This window comes from Tubulanus polymorphus, chromosome 8 (genome assembly GCF_964204645.1).
Source record: "Tubulanus polymorphus chromosome 8, tnTubPoly1.2, whole genome shotgun sequence".
Lineage (NCBI taxonomy): Eukaryota > Metazoa > Nemertea > Palaeonemertea > Tubulaniformes > Tubulanidae > Tubulanus > Tubulanus polymorphus.
The window spans coordinates 8,631,219-8,646,375 of record NC_134032.1 but is presented as its reverse complement, the minus strand read 5'-3'; the positions used below and the strand labels follow the sequence as shown (position 1 = coordinate 8,646,375).

Sequence of the window (15,157 nt, the reverse complement as noted above, 5' to 3'; positions counted from 1 at the left end):
GGGTCAGATTGGTAGTAGGGCTCTGTGGGCTCTTTTGGCCAGCACACAGTTGTAGGCCGCAATTTTGTATACTTCATGGAAATTCATAGAATTTAGAAAAATTGCTATGATTCATTGATTCGCGGAAGTTGGCGGATCACGATAAAAAGAAAAATTCTATTGACTTCCGTTTTCCAAGTAATCATCGGTTTATCGTTTGCTGTTATCGATTTGTGTCTGTTTAAAAGTCGCCGTGATTGGTCTTTATATTTTTAGCGAGAAACGGGAAATTCCCGCGATCAATTCTCGCGGCCTGATTCGGCAAAATTGTAAGCCCCTAATCTCCTTACTCAAAATGTCGAACAATTTCTTAGCTCGTTTATCAGGTATATTGTCAACAGAGTCGCATTCCACGTGCAGATTTCGTGTGGATCGGATGTTAAAACTCGAAATCCGAACAAGTAGAAAACATGTCGCCGATAGTGAGGTTTTTAACGTTGGTGTCAGTCGCAGTGATCACCTTCTTGGCGCAGAACACATTAACGGTAGCGAAGAACTATGGTGGTAGGTCTTTAAAGTCTCCCGTGCCTTCTCGATCTAGTTCCCTGCCAACGGCCGCACCCAGTTCCAAAGACGCCGGTTCAAATTACATTGTAGATTCTTTTAATCTGATAGGATTACTATAGATTGTTTTAACTGATGATCTTAAAACAGGGTTTGATCCGATTATTTATTTGATTGGTAGATTTCGTTTGATTTGCTTTGTTTGGAGTCCCTTAACGAGCCCACCGCACCGGGAGAAATAGTACTACAGATATATAGATGAGCGATCGTCGGTCGAATTAACAACATTTTTTGTTTGAATCAAAGTACATGATTGGGGAATTTCGGTCACAGAGTCCCGAGGGGTTCGAGTTCTTTGATACCGTTTTTCGAACCAACTTTATGGCAGCAATTGAAGAATTGAAGAACCAGTTCCGTACTTCTCAGTTCAGTAGTCCATTTAGTCAAAATATCGACAATAACTAATCTTTACTCTTTACCTTGTCAACTGGTGAATTCACAATACGTATTTTAGAACGGTCTAAATTTGGCCCGTTCAAATTTAGTACGGACCAAGCGTTCACACCAGCAAAAAGTCCAATCCATTTCCAGTTCGTTCCAATTTAGGCCGTTCCAGATCGTTATTTATTTATTTTTTAAACACTCGTGATCTGTGAACTTCGTAACCTTAAAAAAAAGAATTATCTACTCGATGAGATAATTTATATATATTTTTTTGCCTTTCGTGTTAGTTTAAAAAATTTGGTCACGATTTTTCAAAATTCAGATACGATTTTGCTGTTTTGGGAAAATGAAAATGAATTCAATCTCAGATGATTTATTCAGGTTCCCGGGCACTTCATATCTAAGATCTGTGACGCTTTCAATGGGAAAGTTTCCCTTTTCACGGTAAAAAGATGCCATTTTTCTTGAAACAGGATGCCCCCCCCTAATTCCACCGTCGATCGATTCGGTGTCAAAAAGTTTCCTGGTGTCGTCGAGCGAACGCGCCAAGTTGACGTGCAAAGCCAGCGGCATTCCGAAACCGATGTAAGTACCGGTACCCTTTGGCCAGCCGGGTCGACAGTTGAACCGAGTTTCCAATAGTTGGCCGCACGGTCGTGTTCTTTCTTTTAGGATCCGCTGGATGATGAGTTCCGGTAACAGCGAGTTCTCTCCGGTCACTCACATCCCAGGATTCTATGAATTTCCGATTAAACCGGACGGAACTCGCGATTCCACGCAGTTGAAGGTGCGACCGAGTCGAAACAACGAGTTGTCGGCGAAGACCCCGCCGGAGAACATTAAATACGCGTGCTACGCCGAGAACGATTTCGGGAAAGCGGCGTCGAACAACGTGGTCGTCAATGAGAAATGTAAGTTTACAACTACAATCGCCATTCAGATCGATGATGAAATGTTAACACTCACTTCCTCCGCCTCTCATCTCTCCCTATCCTTTCACTCTTCGGTTGGTGGCTATCGAATAAATAGTCCTTTTGCGAACTAAGCCCTACGTTCTCTTAGATTTAAAAGAATCTCCGAACTTAAGCAGCCCCAGCCGTACGACAACTGATCACTGGATCATTTAATTTTTCCTGTTCTTTTCTTGATTAACATTTTGATAAACCATGTCGATTTCTGGGTCTGGGCTGCAGAAAATTTTAAACGACCACTTTGTGCTCTCCTTCAGATACCGGTGACTTTAGCTGGGAGAATTTGAAGGTGAAACCGACGTTGCAGGTACAGGAAGGCTTGACCACCGAATTGAAATGCAACCCTCCGGACTCGTTCCCGAAGCGAGCCATCATCTCGTGGCTGATCATCAAAGGGTACGGAAGGGTCGAGGCCAGCACCGTACGCGCAATCACCACCGATTCGAGGGTTATGATCGGTCCAAACGGTAAGAGTTCAAAAATAGTTCGATCTGCAGAAACAATATACAGTAGACTCCGCCTAACTTGGTTCTATTTGGAACCGAATACCGACATAGAGACCGGTAGGTCTAGGAATTTTACGACAGGGATCAGAATGGAATTTCACCGACGCAGCCGGTTATCTTGTCGACCGGTACCGAGAAGAGCGGAGTCTACTATTTGTACGTTGGTACCATAATGATAGATGATACATGTAACACCATTCATTTATAAACCCATAACTGCGTATCAGAGCAGTGTAAATAAAATACGGTATCATATTGGATTTCGAAAATATGTAATTTTTCACACCTAACTTAAAAAATTTAATATCAGGATGAATAGATTGTTCCATGAATTTGGAATTAATGTCACCATTTTTCCGGGGCAGTGTCAAAGTGTATTTTTATGGTGTCATATGGAAATTTCTAAGGCAGTCATCTTTTTCGAAAATGCCTAGTAAATTTAATGATGTCACTGGCAGTCATATTTTCTGAAAATGTCTGAAGGCTTAACTTCACGATGATCTGATAGGATCTATCTACGTGGCCATGTTTTCTAAAAGCGTGCGTAAACTCTTCGTTCGTAGGAAACCTGTTTTTCTCGCACAGTTTACCATCCGACGCGACCAAACCGGATGAGTCGTACGTCTGTCAGTACAATAACCCCGCTCAGGGTGTTATCAAACAGGGCAGTCCGACTTCCATCAAAGTGAAACCAAGTAAGTCAAAATGGAAAATTTTATTTCGTTTATTCCATACCAATATTGACCGATATTCTGTTCTAAATATATGACAATATCTCGAATAGAGTATTTGATTCCGATGTTCCCCGAATTCAAAGTTTGTTTCTTTTCCTCGAAATATTGGAAGTTCCGACCGAAATTCAAAATTGCGAAAAGTTAACGTTGTTTGACATTTGTTGACTACCCCCCCCCCCCCTCCAATTTGCTTATACTTTGCTCAATGATTTCTTTCGAAGTATCAATATTTTTCGATTGCAGATCCCAACGTGCTGAACAAGCCTCCAGCGTTGATTGCGAATCCACCGCCGGTTGTAAGCGCGTTAGAACGCGATGTGATCGATTTGTATTGTATTTCAAGCGCCAAGTAAGATGCTTAAACCTATTCAGTTTAGTAGTCCGGTGTTTCAACCTGTCCGCCAAAGATATCTTGGCCAGCGTAATGGATCAATGAATGGTTTGCGGCCAGGGTTTTTGGCGTGAACGTCAGTGGTGAGGTGTGTATATATTCTTGCATATTTTTTTACAGGCCGGTCGCTACCGTTTCGTGGCGTCGCCTCGACGGCAAGCCGATGCCATCGAATCATTCGTATTCGAACGGCAACGTTCACTTGTATTTGAAAAACGTCGCACCGAGTTACACCGGCGAGTACGAGTGTACGGTGTCGAACTGGATGGGCAGTAAAACGTCCAGAACCCGCGTCGAAATCGTGAGTAAGTTTTGTTTTATAATCTAAATCAACACGAAAAATGTATGATTCAAAGCTTAAAGATATTTCACAATGACAGTTTGAATTTGATGTGAAGTTTTGAAGGAAATTAGGATGGCTACGAAGACGCCCAAATCATCAAAAATTCAGTCATCACTCTCACAATCATGCCTTTTAAACCTCTCTTAAGTGGGTGGCTCCAACAATATCCCAATCATGGTTTCTGAAGCCATAACAATATCTAGGGATGACTCCAAGGATATCTAAATTGCCATTTCAAGAGCTGTTTATTTTCCTGTTGGAGCTCCGAGAAGTCACGATATTCAAAGTTGTCCTCTTCTTGGTTCCATGTGCACTTGGTTCTGGCAAAGAATGTTTCGCTCCCGGCAGGTGTAGTGGGTTTGTTGAGGGACACGAAATGAGAAGTAATCAGACCAAATCTACCAATCAAATGGATAATGAGGAAAATCCCACTTTAAGATTGAAGAATTCCATCACTGATAGAAACTTTATTTTTTGTTTTGCTGCGAATCAAAACCGATAATTACGGTTTCAGAAATCGTTTCCATCTCTAAAAGTTTCATGTAAAAGAGAAAAAGATAATACTATTTTCCGGAAAACTCGATGAAATCCTTGTTAATTGCCGACAATTTTGATTTAAGCTTTACCGAAGTTCACCAAGAAACCGGTCGATTCTACTTACGTCATCGGTGACACGGCTAGATTCGAATGCGAAGCGACCGGTAACCCGACCCCGACTACTGAATGGCTCGAAAATCTCGTCCCAGTTGACCGTAAGTGCAGAGACAATCGTTAAATGGGGTTTTAGTGTGGGGTCAAAACTTAAACACGGCTCGAAAACTTGAAAGAAGACGTTTTATACTCATTGATGTGTTGGCAATTCCAATTTGTCGATTTGTATCTTATAAAAGCAGAATGGCGTTTACATCACTTCTAACTTAACTCTCGAAAATGGACTACCGGCACCTGTGGGTCTATGGGACGACCAAAATTTGACCCAAGCGAATTTAGTTAGTAATTTCGTCTCTAGAGTTTAAAAATCTAGTAGGTTTAAATTTTGACTGCCTATTTGAAAGATTTGACATGAAGAGATTTTCACTCAAGGGTCAAGACTGTGTGTCAGTTAATCTAGTTCAACGGATATTTTGGTAGTGACAATAATTCCGAAAAACTTCAGTCAAGTCACTGGACAAAATGCCCCTATTGTTATTCAAGTCAGCTAATCGAAAATGAGCTGATTTGAGTCAAATTCAAAGACAGTTCGAGAAAACATATTTGAATCAACAAATTCCAATGATTTTTGTTCAGATACGAAGAATGATAACAGATTGACGGTAACCGCGAATACTTACATATTGCGTCACCTGATCCGCGGCGGGGATGGCAGCGTGAACACTCCCGATATGAGAGTCGTCCAGTGTCGGGCTTCAAATATTCATGGTAGCATCATAGCTAACGGATATATAAATGTTGTCCGTAAGTATCATTAGAATCAATATATGATTAGCGCCTATTGATGACAACTTAATCTCATTTTGGTTACTTCGATGAGTCAGTTTATTTTCGATGTCGACCGGTGATGATTATGATGTTCAAACCTATGAAAAATACTAATGATAATCATCTAATTATCGTTAGAATTATTCGGTAAAAAGTTGAACGTGGCTTTTTCGTTCTTGTCTCCGCAGTGCCGCTCGTGATGCGAGAACCGAAACCGAGCGACGGCAAGAACGCTTCGGTGATGACGTTCGAATTCACAGATACCGTCATCCTGCCGTGCAAAACGGAGTCTGATCCAGCGACGATTCCGCAGATCGAATGGTTGTACAACGGTAGCCCGATCAACTACGCCGAGAATCAAATCTGGCAGGACAACACCGACAACTCGCTGCATATCGACTCGTGGAAATACATCACGGAAGAAGACCTACGCGGTGACTACACGTGCGTCGCGAGGACTATGACACCCGTACATGAAGTACGCTGCACCTATACGCTCGCGTTCGAAGACAAGACAGGTATGTGTCTACGTTGGTTAACCCTTTAAACACCGAGAGTAACTATTAGGTGATACCCTTCGACCACCGGCGGCTTTCTTTGTCGATAGTTTCAGAAAAACAAATCTGTTATCTTATAACCACGCTCGTATTGCCGTAGTATTTGGATTCGGGGATTTGAAAATCCGGTAGAAAGTTAAAAATTAACGTGAACTTTTAGTCACGTCATATGGTGCGGGTTGCTGCTGGTATGCTCAGATAGAGGACCCCGTAGCACAAGCATTCCCACCAGATGGCGTGCATTGCAATAGGACATCTCGATCCAATATATAAATCATTCTCTACGTTCATCTAGATTCTTAATTACCTATACCAAAATTAGGCAAGGCTCTTCTCAGCGGCAAGAGATTAGCTCAAAATGATCTTCTGGGTTCATTCGTTTGGTAAATTTATTTACGAATCGAATCTGAGAAGAAATCCGACATCGTTTGTTGTCCTAATGCAGCGCAATGTTTCCACCTGGTGGATCATCGCTTCATCCACGGTATTTGACTTGAACGGAACAAGACGTGTTGCTTCCGCGAGATGAATGAAAAGTGTCTGTTTTATTTTTTTTCCAGCATTCCTGAAGTAAACAATACGGTTAACTTCACCAATCAATAATGACGAATGGAAGCATAGAAATATAAGCGAATGTGAATGCCGACTCCTTAAAGGAATTTACCAAGCCCCGCTAAAACTTAGAAAATTCTTTTCTTATCATGGAATCTTGTGTTTTTTACAGCCCCACGCCGTTAGCAATAAAGTTTTGAGTGGATGTGCACTGCGTCGTCAATATCGCGGGACTAGACTGGTCGCCGGTCAATTCAATTCAACAGTCGATATACATATAACTCAAATAAACTATCATTCTGCTCATATTCTATAATTCATTGTCAACGATATTCATCTATAGAGGCACCTATTTTTAACTAGTCCAAACTTTACTGTTCAACATTTGGTTAAATTGTATCATCAATGCTCGCGGGAAAAATATATCGAATTATCACCGAATATCTATTGTTTATGGCTAACGGTGAGGGTGCTGAAATTTTGAAAATCGCAATGTCATAAAATGACGTCATGGAGTCGGCGTTCCGTTCAATTCTAGTTCTATGATGGAAGGTACATCAGAAGGTCTACACAGAAAATATCCTGGCAATTTAAAAAAGATAAACAATATTATCTCACCTGATTATCATCATTGTGTTGTCAATTTATCTAGACGCCGTAATATCTAATCTATGAACAAATCTTAAACTAAGACTCTTAATGCTAAATTTTTCCGTAAGATTTTAACACTCGTGATCTGTGAACTTCGTAACCTTAAAAAAAAGAATTATCTACTCGATGAGATAATTTATATCTATTTTTTGCCTTTCGTGTTAGTGTAAAAATATTTGGTCACGATTTTTCAAAATTCAGATACGATTTTCCTGTTTTAGGAAAATAAAAATGAATTCAATCTCAGATGATTTATTCAGGTTCCCGGGTACTTCATATCTAAGATCTGTGACACTTTCAATGGGAAAGTTTCCCTTTTCACGGTAAAAAGATGCCATTTTTCTTGAAACAGGATGCCCCCCCCCTAAAAAAATTCATATGCTCAATCGAAACCTAGTTGTTGGTCATTCATTTGTGTTTTCAGTACGGATTCCACCGTCGATCGATTCGGTGTCAAAAAGTTTCCTGGTGACGTCGAGCGAACGCGCCATGTTGACGTGCAAAGCCAGCGGCATTCCGAAACCGCTGTAAGTACCGGTACCCTTTGGCCAGCCGGGTCGACAGTTGAACCGAGTTTCCAATAGTTGGCCGCACGGTCGTGTTCTTTCTTTTAGGATCCGCTGGATGATGAGTTCCGGTAACAGCGAGTTCTCTCTGGTCACTCACATCCCAGGATTCTATGAATTCCCGATTCAACCGGACGGAACTCGCGATTCCACGCAGTTGAAGGTGCGACCGAGTCGAAACAACGAGTTGTCGGCGAAGACCCCGCCGGAGAACTTTAAATACGCGTGCTACGCCGAGAACGATTTCGGGAAAGCGGCGTCGAACAACGTGGTCGTCAATGAGAAATGTAAGTTTACAACTACAATCGCCATTCAGATCGATGATGAAATGTTAACACTCACTTCCTCCGCCTCTCATCTCTCCCTATCCTTTCACTCTTCGGTTGGTGGCTATCGAATAAATAGTCCTTTTGCGAACTAAGCCCTACGTTCTCTTAGATTTAAAAGAATCTCCGAACTTAAGCAGCCCCAGCCGTACGACAACTGATCACTGGATCATTTAATTTTTCCTGTTCTTTTCTTGATAAACATTTTGATAAACCATGTCGATTTCTGGGTCTGGGCTGCAGAAAATTTTAAACGACCACTTTGTGCTCTCCTTCAGATACCGGTGACTTCAGCCCGGAGAATTTGAAGGTGAAACCGATGTTGCTCTTGCAGGAAGGCTCGTTCACCGAATTGAAATGCAACCCTCCGGACTCGTTCCCGAAGCGAGCCATCATCTCGTGGCTGATCATCAAAGGGTACGGAAGGGTCGAGGCCAGCACCGTACGCGCAATCACCACCGATTCGAGGGTTATGATCGGTCCAAACGGTAAGAGTTCAAAAATAGTTCGATCTGCAGAAACAATATACAGTAGACTCCGCCTAACTTGGTTCTATTTGGAACCGAATACCGACATAGAGACCGGTAGGTCTAGGAATTTTACGACAGGGATCAGAATGGAATTTCACCGACGCAGCCGGTTATCTTGTCGACCGGTACCGAGAAGAGCGGAGTCTACTATTTGTACGTTGGTACCATAATGATAGATGATACATGTAACACCATTCATTTATAAACCCATAACTGCGTATCAGAGCAGTGTAAATAAAATACGGTATCATATTGGATTTCGAAAATATGTAATTTTTCACACCTAACTTAAAAAATTTAATATCAGGATGAATAGATTGTTCCATGAATTTGGAATTAATGTCACCATTTTTCCGGGGCAGTGTCAAAGTGTATTTTTATGGTGTCATATGGAAATTTCTAAGGCAGTCATCTTTTTCGAAAATGCCTAGTAAATTTAATGATGTCACTGGCAGTCATATTTTCTGAAAATGTCTGAAGGCTTAACTTCACGATGATCTGATAGGATCTATCTACGTGGCCATGTTTTCTAAAAGCGTGCGTAAACTCTTCGTTCGTAGGTAACCTGTTTTTCTCGCACATTTTACCATCCGACGCGACCAAACCGGACTCGGATGAGACATACGTCTGTCAGTACAATAACGCCGCTCAGGGTACTATCAAACAGGGCAGTCCGATTTCCATCAAAGTGAAACCAAGTAAGTCAAAATGGAAAATTTTATTTCGTTTATCCCATACCAATATTGACCGATATTCTGTTCTAAATATATGATAATATCTCGAATAGAGTATTTGATTCCGATGTTTCCCGAATTCAAAGTTTGTTTCTTTTCCTCGAAATATTGGAAGTTCCGACCGAAATTCAAAATTGCGAAAAGTTAACGTTGTTTGACATTTGTTGACTACCCCCAGCCCCCCCCCCCAAATTTGCTTATACTTTGCTCAATGATTTCTTTCGAAATATCAATATTTTTCGATTGCAGATCCCAACGTGCCGAACAAGCCTCCAGCGTTGATTGCGAATCCACCGCCGGTTGTAAGCGCGTTAGAACGCGATGTGATCGATTTGTATTGTATTTCAAGCGCCAAGTAAGTGCTTAAACCTATTCAGTTTAGTAGTCCGGTCATTCAACCTGTCCGCCAAAGATATCTTGGCCAGCGTAATGGATCAAAGAATGGTTTGCAGCCAGCGTTTTTGGCGTGAACGTCAGCGGATGGTAATCAAACCCTGGAAAGCGAGGATGCGCGATGGTAAGGTGTGTATATATTCTTGCATATTTTTTTACAGGCCGGTCGCTACCGTTTCGTGGCGTCGCCTCGACGGCAAGCCGATGCCTACGAATCATTCGTATTCGAACGGCAACGTTCACTTGTATTTGATAAATGTTGCCCCGAGTTACGCCGGCGAGTACGAGTGTACGGTGTCGAACTGGATGGGCAGTAAAACGTCCAGAACCCGCGTCGAAATCATGAGTAAGTTTTGTTTTATAATCTAAATCAACATGAAAAATGTATGATTCAAAGCTTAAAGATATTTCACAATGACAGTTTGAATTTGATGTGAAGTTTTGAAGGAAATTAGGATGGCTACGAAGACGCCCAAATCATCAAAAATTCAGTCATCACTCTCACAATCATGCCTTTTAAACCTCTCTTAAGTGGGTGGCTCCAACAATATCCCAATCATGGTTTCTGAAGCCATAACATTATCTAGGGATGACTCCAAGGATATCTAAATTGCCATTTCAAGAGCTGTTTATTTTCCTCTTGGAGCTCCGAGAAGTCACGATATTCAAAGTTGTCCTCTTCTTGGTTCCATGTGCACTTGGTTCTGGCAAAGAATGTTTCGCTCCCGGCAGGTGTAGTGGGTTTGTTGAGGGACACGAAATGAGAAGTTATCAGACCAAATCTACCAATCAAATGGATAATGAGGAAAATCCCACTTTAAGATTGAAGAATTCCATCACGGATAGAAACTTTATTTTTTGTTTTGCTGCGAATCAAAACCGATAATTACGGTTTCAGAAATCGTTTCCATCTATAAAAGTTTCATGTAAAAGAAAAAGATAATACTATTTTCCGGAAAACTCGATGAAATCCTTGTTAATTGCCGACAATTTTGATTTAAGCTTTACCGAAGTTCACCAAGAAACCGGTCGATTCTACTTACGTCATCGGTGACACGGCTAGATTCGAATGCGAAGCGACCGGTAACCCGACCCCGACTACTGAATGGCTCGAAAATCTCGTCCCAGTTGACCGTAAGTGCAGAGACAATCGTTAAATGGGGTTTTAGTGTAGGGTCAAAACTTAAACACGGCTCGAAAACTTGAAAGAAGACGTTTTATACTCATTGATGTTTTGGCAATTCCAATTTGTCGATTTATATCTTATAAAAGCAGAATGGCGTTTACATCACTTCTAACTTAACTCTCGAAAATGGACTACCGGCACCTGTGGGTCTATGGGACGACCAAAATTTGACCCAAGCGAATTTAGTTAGTAATTTCGTCTCTAGAGTTTAAAAATCTAGTAGGTTTAAATTTTGACTGCCTATTTGAAAGATTTGACATGAAGAGATTTTCACTCAAGGGTCAAGACTGTGTGTCAGTTAATCTAGTTCAACGGATATTTTGGTAGTGACAATAATTCCGGAAAACTTCAGTCAAGTCACTGGACAAAATGCCCCTATTGTTATTCAAGTCAGCTAATCGAAAATGAGCTGATTTGAGTCAAATTCAAAGACAGTTCGAGAAAACATATTTGAATCAACAAATTCCAATGATTTTTGTTCAGATACGAAGAATGATAACAGATTGACGGTAACCGCGAATACTTACGTATTGCGTCACCTGATCCGCGGCGGGGATGGCAGCGTGAACACTCCCGATATGAGAGTCGTCCAGTGTCGGGCTTCAAATATCCATGGTAGCATCATAGCTAACGGATATATAAATGTTGTCCGTAAGTATCATTAGAATCAATATATGATTAGCGCCTATTGATGACAACTTAATCTCATTTTGGTTACTTCGATGAGTCAGTTTATTTTCGATGTCGACCGGTGATGATTATGATGTTCAAACCTATGAAAAATACTAATGATAATCATCTTTAGAATTATTCGGTAAAAAGTTGAACGTTCTTGTCTCCGCAGTGCCGCTCGTGATGCGAAAACCGAAACCGAGCGTCGGCAAGAACGCTTCGGTGATGACGTTCGAATTCACAGATACCGTCATCCTTCCGTGCAAAACGGAGTCTGATCCGGCGACGATTCCGCAGATAGAATGGTTGTACAACGGTAGCCCGATCGACTACATCGAGAATCAAATCTGGCAGGACAACGCCGACAACTCGCTGCATATCAACTCGTGGAAATACATCACGGAAGAAGACCTACGCGGTGACTACACGTGCGTCGCTAGGACTATGACACCCGTACAGGAAGTACGCGGCACCTATACGCTCGCGTTCGAAGACGAGACAGGTATGTGTCTACGTTGGTTAACCCTTTAAACACCGAGAGTAACTACCGGCGGCTTTCTTCGTCGATAGTTTCAAAAAAGATGAATGAAAAGTGTCTGTTTTATTTTTTTTCCAGCATTCCTGAAGTAAACAATACGGTTAACTTCACCAATCAATAATGACGAATGGAAGCATAGAAATATAAGCGAATGTGAATGCCGACTCCTTAAAGGAATTTACCACGCCCCGCTAAAACTTAAAAAATTCTTATCTTTCCGGATTATCATGGAATCTTGTGTTTTTTACAGCCCCACGCCGTTAGCAATAAAGTTTTGAGTGGATGTGCTCTGCGTCATCAATATCGCGGGACTAGACTGGTCGCCGGTCAATTCAATTCAACAGTCGATATACATATAACTCAAATAAATTATCAATCGTGAATATCATTCTGCTCATATTTTATAATTCATTGTCAACGATATTCATCTATAGAGGCACCTATTTTTAACTAGTCCAAACTTTACTGTTCAACATTTGGTTAAATTGTATCATCATTGCTCGCGCGAAAAATATATCGAATTATCACCGAATATCTATTGTTTATGGCTAACGGTGAGGGTGCTGAAATTTTGAAAATCGCAATTTCATAAAATGACGTCATGGAGTCGGCGTTCCGTTCAATTCTAGTTCTATGATGGAAGGTACATCAGAAGGTCTACACAGAAAATATCCTGGCAATTTAAAAAAGATAAACAATATTATCTCACCTGATTATCATCATTGTGTTGTCAATTTATCTAGACGCCGTAATATCTAATCTATGAACAAATCTTAAACTAAGACTCTTAATGCTAAATTTTTCCGTAAGATTTTAATACAACAAATACTAGCTCGAGTACCATAGCTCATTCATAGCCAAGTGAATAAATATATGAAATAAAGTTTGATTAATTCGATTGATCATGTAATATTCAAGTATCGAAATGCCATCGTGTTGTCTATTTATCGGTTCATCTTACGATCGTTTCTTTAGAGCAGTATTCTAGCCTGAATCCTAACAACAACAGATTTACGCTAGTTTGCAGTAGAACAACTAGAATACGTAATTTTGGCAAATGAGTAGCCAACTGTTGGCAAAGAATTCCACGAGTATCCACCAGGTGTCACTCAAGTACAGGAAAGGACATCAACTAGGGCCGTGGCAATGAAGGATTCCACATGTCGCAAGTGAGGGTCTACAACGTTTTGCTTGTATAGTTCCGCGTAACTGCAATTTGAGATCAAATTTTCCTCAACTTTACCGCATGTTAATTAATTGATTCCGAGGATAGAGAAGTGAAACTTGATAATGTGTGGTCCACTTCGATACAAAAGTATAAGAAACCCAGGTGGAATGAAATCCCATTATCAAGATAATGTACGGAATCTTTATTGTCCGTCGATTATGGTATATCAGTTAACTCTGATCCCAGATCCACAGCTGTGGGTATAATTCAAAGGAAATTCTTAGAATTTCCTATGACATTGATTCGGAATTTCGATGATCACCGTAAAAAAGAAGAATTCAAATGTCTTCCGTCTTTTTCTAATAATCATCGGTTTATCGTTTCGTTTCCTGTTATTGTCTGTGTCTGTTTAAAAGTTGCCGTGATTCGTCTCTATTTTTTGGCGACAAACGGGAAATTCCAGCGATTAATTCTCACAGCCTGATTCGGTAAAATCTTAAGCCCCTTATCTCCTAACTCGAACTATCGAACAACATCTTGGCTCACTTATCAGGTATATTGTCAACGAAGTCACATTCCACGTACAGATTCATTGTCGATTGCATGTTAAAACTCGAAAACCGTACTAGTAGAAAATAAGTCGCCGATTGTGAGGTTTCTAATCTCAGAATTAAGCGGCATAATGTTTCCACAAAACTGTGTTACTGGTTACTGGCAACTGTTGATGTTGAAATGTACAGAAATATTCACGAATTTATCGTCACGATTATTGTCACGAATATATTCCATTTTTATAAGATACAACTAAACTTTCATTAAATCCGAGTGAATAGTGTCAGATTTCTGAGGACTGATATTCTATTCGCAGCAATAAATCTTACAAATGAGCTGTAGCTGTAATATAAAGACTTTAATGATATCTTCATACATATGTTAAATTGATTTTCTGATACCCGACAGGACACAGCTACAGTACATTCTCGGGACAGGCAGCGCATTCTAAAACAGTCACTCTCAGAATGTCAATACACTCTCAGAATGTCAACACACTCGATCTCAGAATGTCATTCTCAGACAGTCCGTACACACTCAAACAGCCAGCAGAGCGCCCTTCTATAGTCCGTCTCTCTCGGACAGTCGATGTATTCTCATTTGATGTTCATATGAATCATGAATTCTACACGGATAGAAATCGGCAAAACGTATAACAGCTACATCGTTCTCATGTCAGTGGTGAACAGGTCTGGAATCCGCCGTACCGTGTCACTGGTCATTCTGCCCATCATCTTCCTGTTTGGAGCGTTTGGAAATTCAGCTACTTTCCTGGTAATGATAAGTCGTAGATTCCGCGGTTTATCATACGCTAACTATCTGATCGTTCTGTCAGTCTGTGATTTTGTATACAGTGAAAGCCTGGCGCTGTTGCCTGTTTTACAGTTCGCTCTCTTTCATCTCAACGCTGGCCCAATATATGTGATAAATTCAGTGATCGGTTGTCAAATCTATGAATTTATAATGGCGCTTGCAGCCGCCAATGGTTCGTGGTTGATAGTAGCGATATCTTTAGAACGCGCGGCAGTTGTTCTTTTCCCGTTCACATCTCGTCTGATATGTACACCGGGATTCGCTAGATTTGCTATACTGTTAATCACTTCAGTGAATGTACTTGTTATATATTTCACACCTGCATTGTCGATACATTTCAACGACCAGTTTTTCGCATGTTCCTATAAGTTATTGGACCAAATAACATACTTTGTGGTATCTGTTATCTACGGTTATATACTGCCTTTATCCTTCATTGTGATATCAAATACCGCTATAATAGTTCAGCTATTCAGAGGTTCAAAAATGGTTTCGTCAGATCGGAAAA

General features: G+C 40.8%; 1 protein-coding gene across 3 annotated transcripts; it reads left to right on the top strand.

Annotated features, from left to right (window-relative positions):
- The first annotated feature begins 378 nt into the window (after positions 1 to 378).
- On the top strand, positions 379 to 13,042 carry LOC141909655 (neuronal cell adhesion molecule-like). Of its 3 annotated transcripts, XM_074800204.1 has the most exons (20): positions 379 to 543; positions 1,461 to 1,572; positions 1,660 to 1,898; positions 2,216 to 2,425; positions 3,028 to 3,159; positions 3,442 to 3,547; positions 3,710 to 3,894; positions 4,553 to 4,684; positions 5,220 to 5,387; positions 5,600 to 5,929; positions 7,596 to 7,698; positions 7,786 to 8,024; positions 8,342 to 8,551; positions 9,154 to 9,291; positions 9,577 to 9,682; positions 9,882 to 10,066; positions 10,723 to 10,854; positions 11,390 to 11,557; positions 11,751 to 12,080; positions 12,195 to 13,042. In XM_074800204.1, the coding sequence occupies exons 1-20, from the start codon at positions 450 to 452 to the stop codon at positions 12,206 to 12,208; spliced, it is 3,333 nt and encodes a 1,110-aa protein (XP_074656305.1). In that variant the 5' UTR covers positions 379 to 449; the 3' UTR covers positions 12,209 to 13,042. The 3 variants fall into 3 exon arrangements, with proteins under 3 accessions (XP_074656305.1, XP_074656307.1, XP_074656308.1); XM_074800206.1 differs by lacking the exon at positions 1,461 to 1,572; XM_074800207.1 differs by lacking the exons at positions 379 to 543; positions 1,461 to 1,572 and having other exon boundaries at positions 1,758 to 1,898; positions 3,050 to 3,159.
- The last annotated feature ends 2,115 nt before the right edge of the window (positions 13,043 to 15,157 follow it).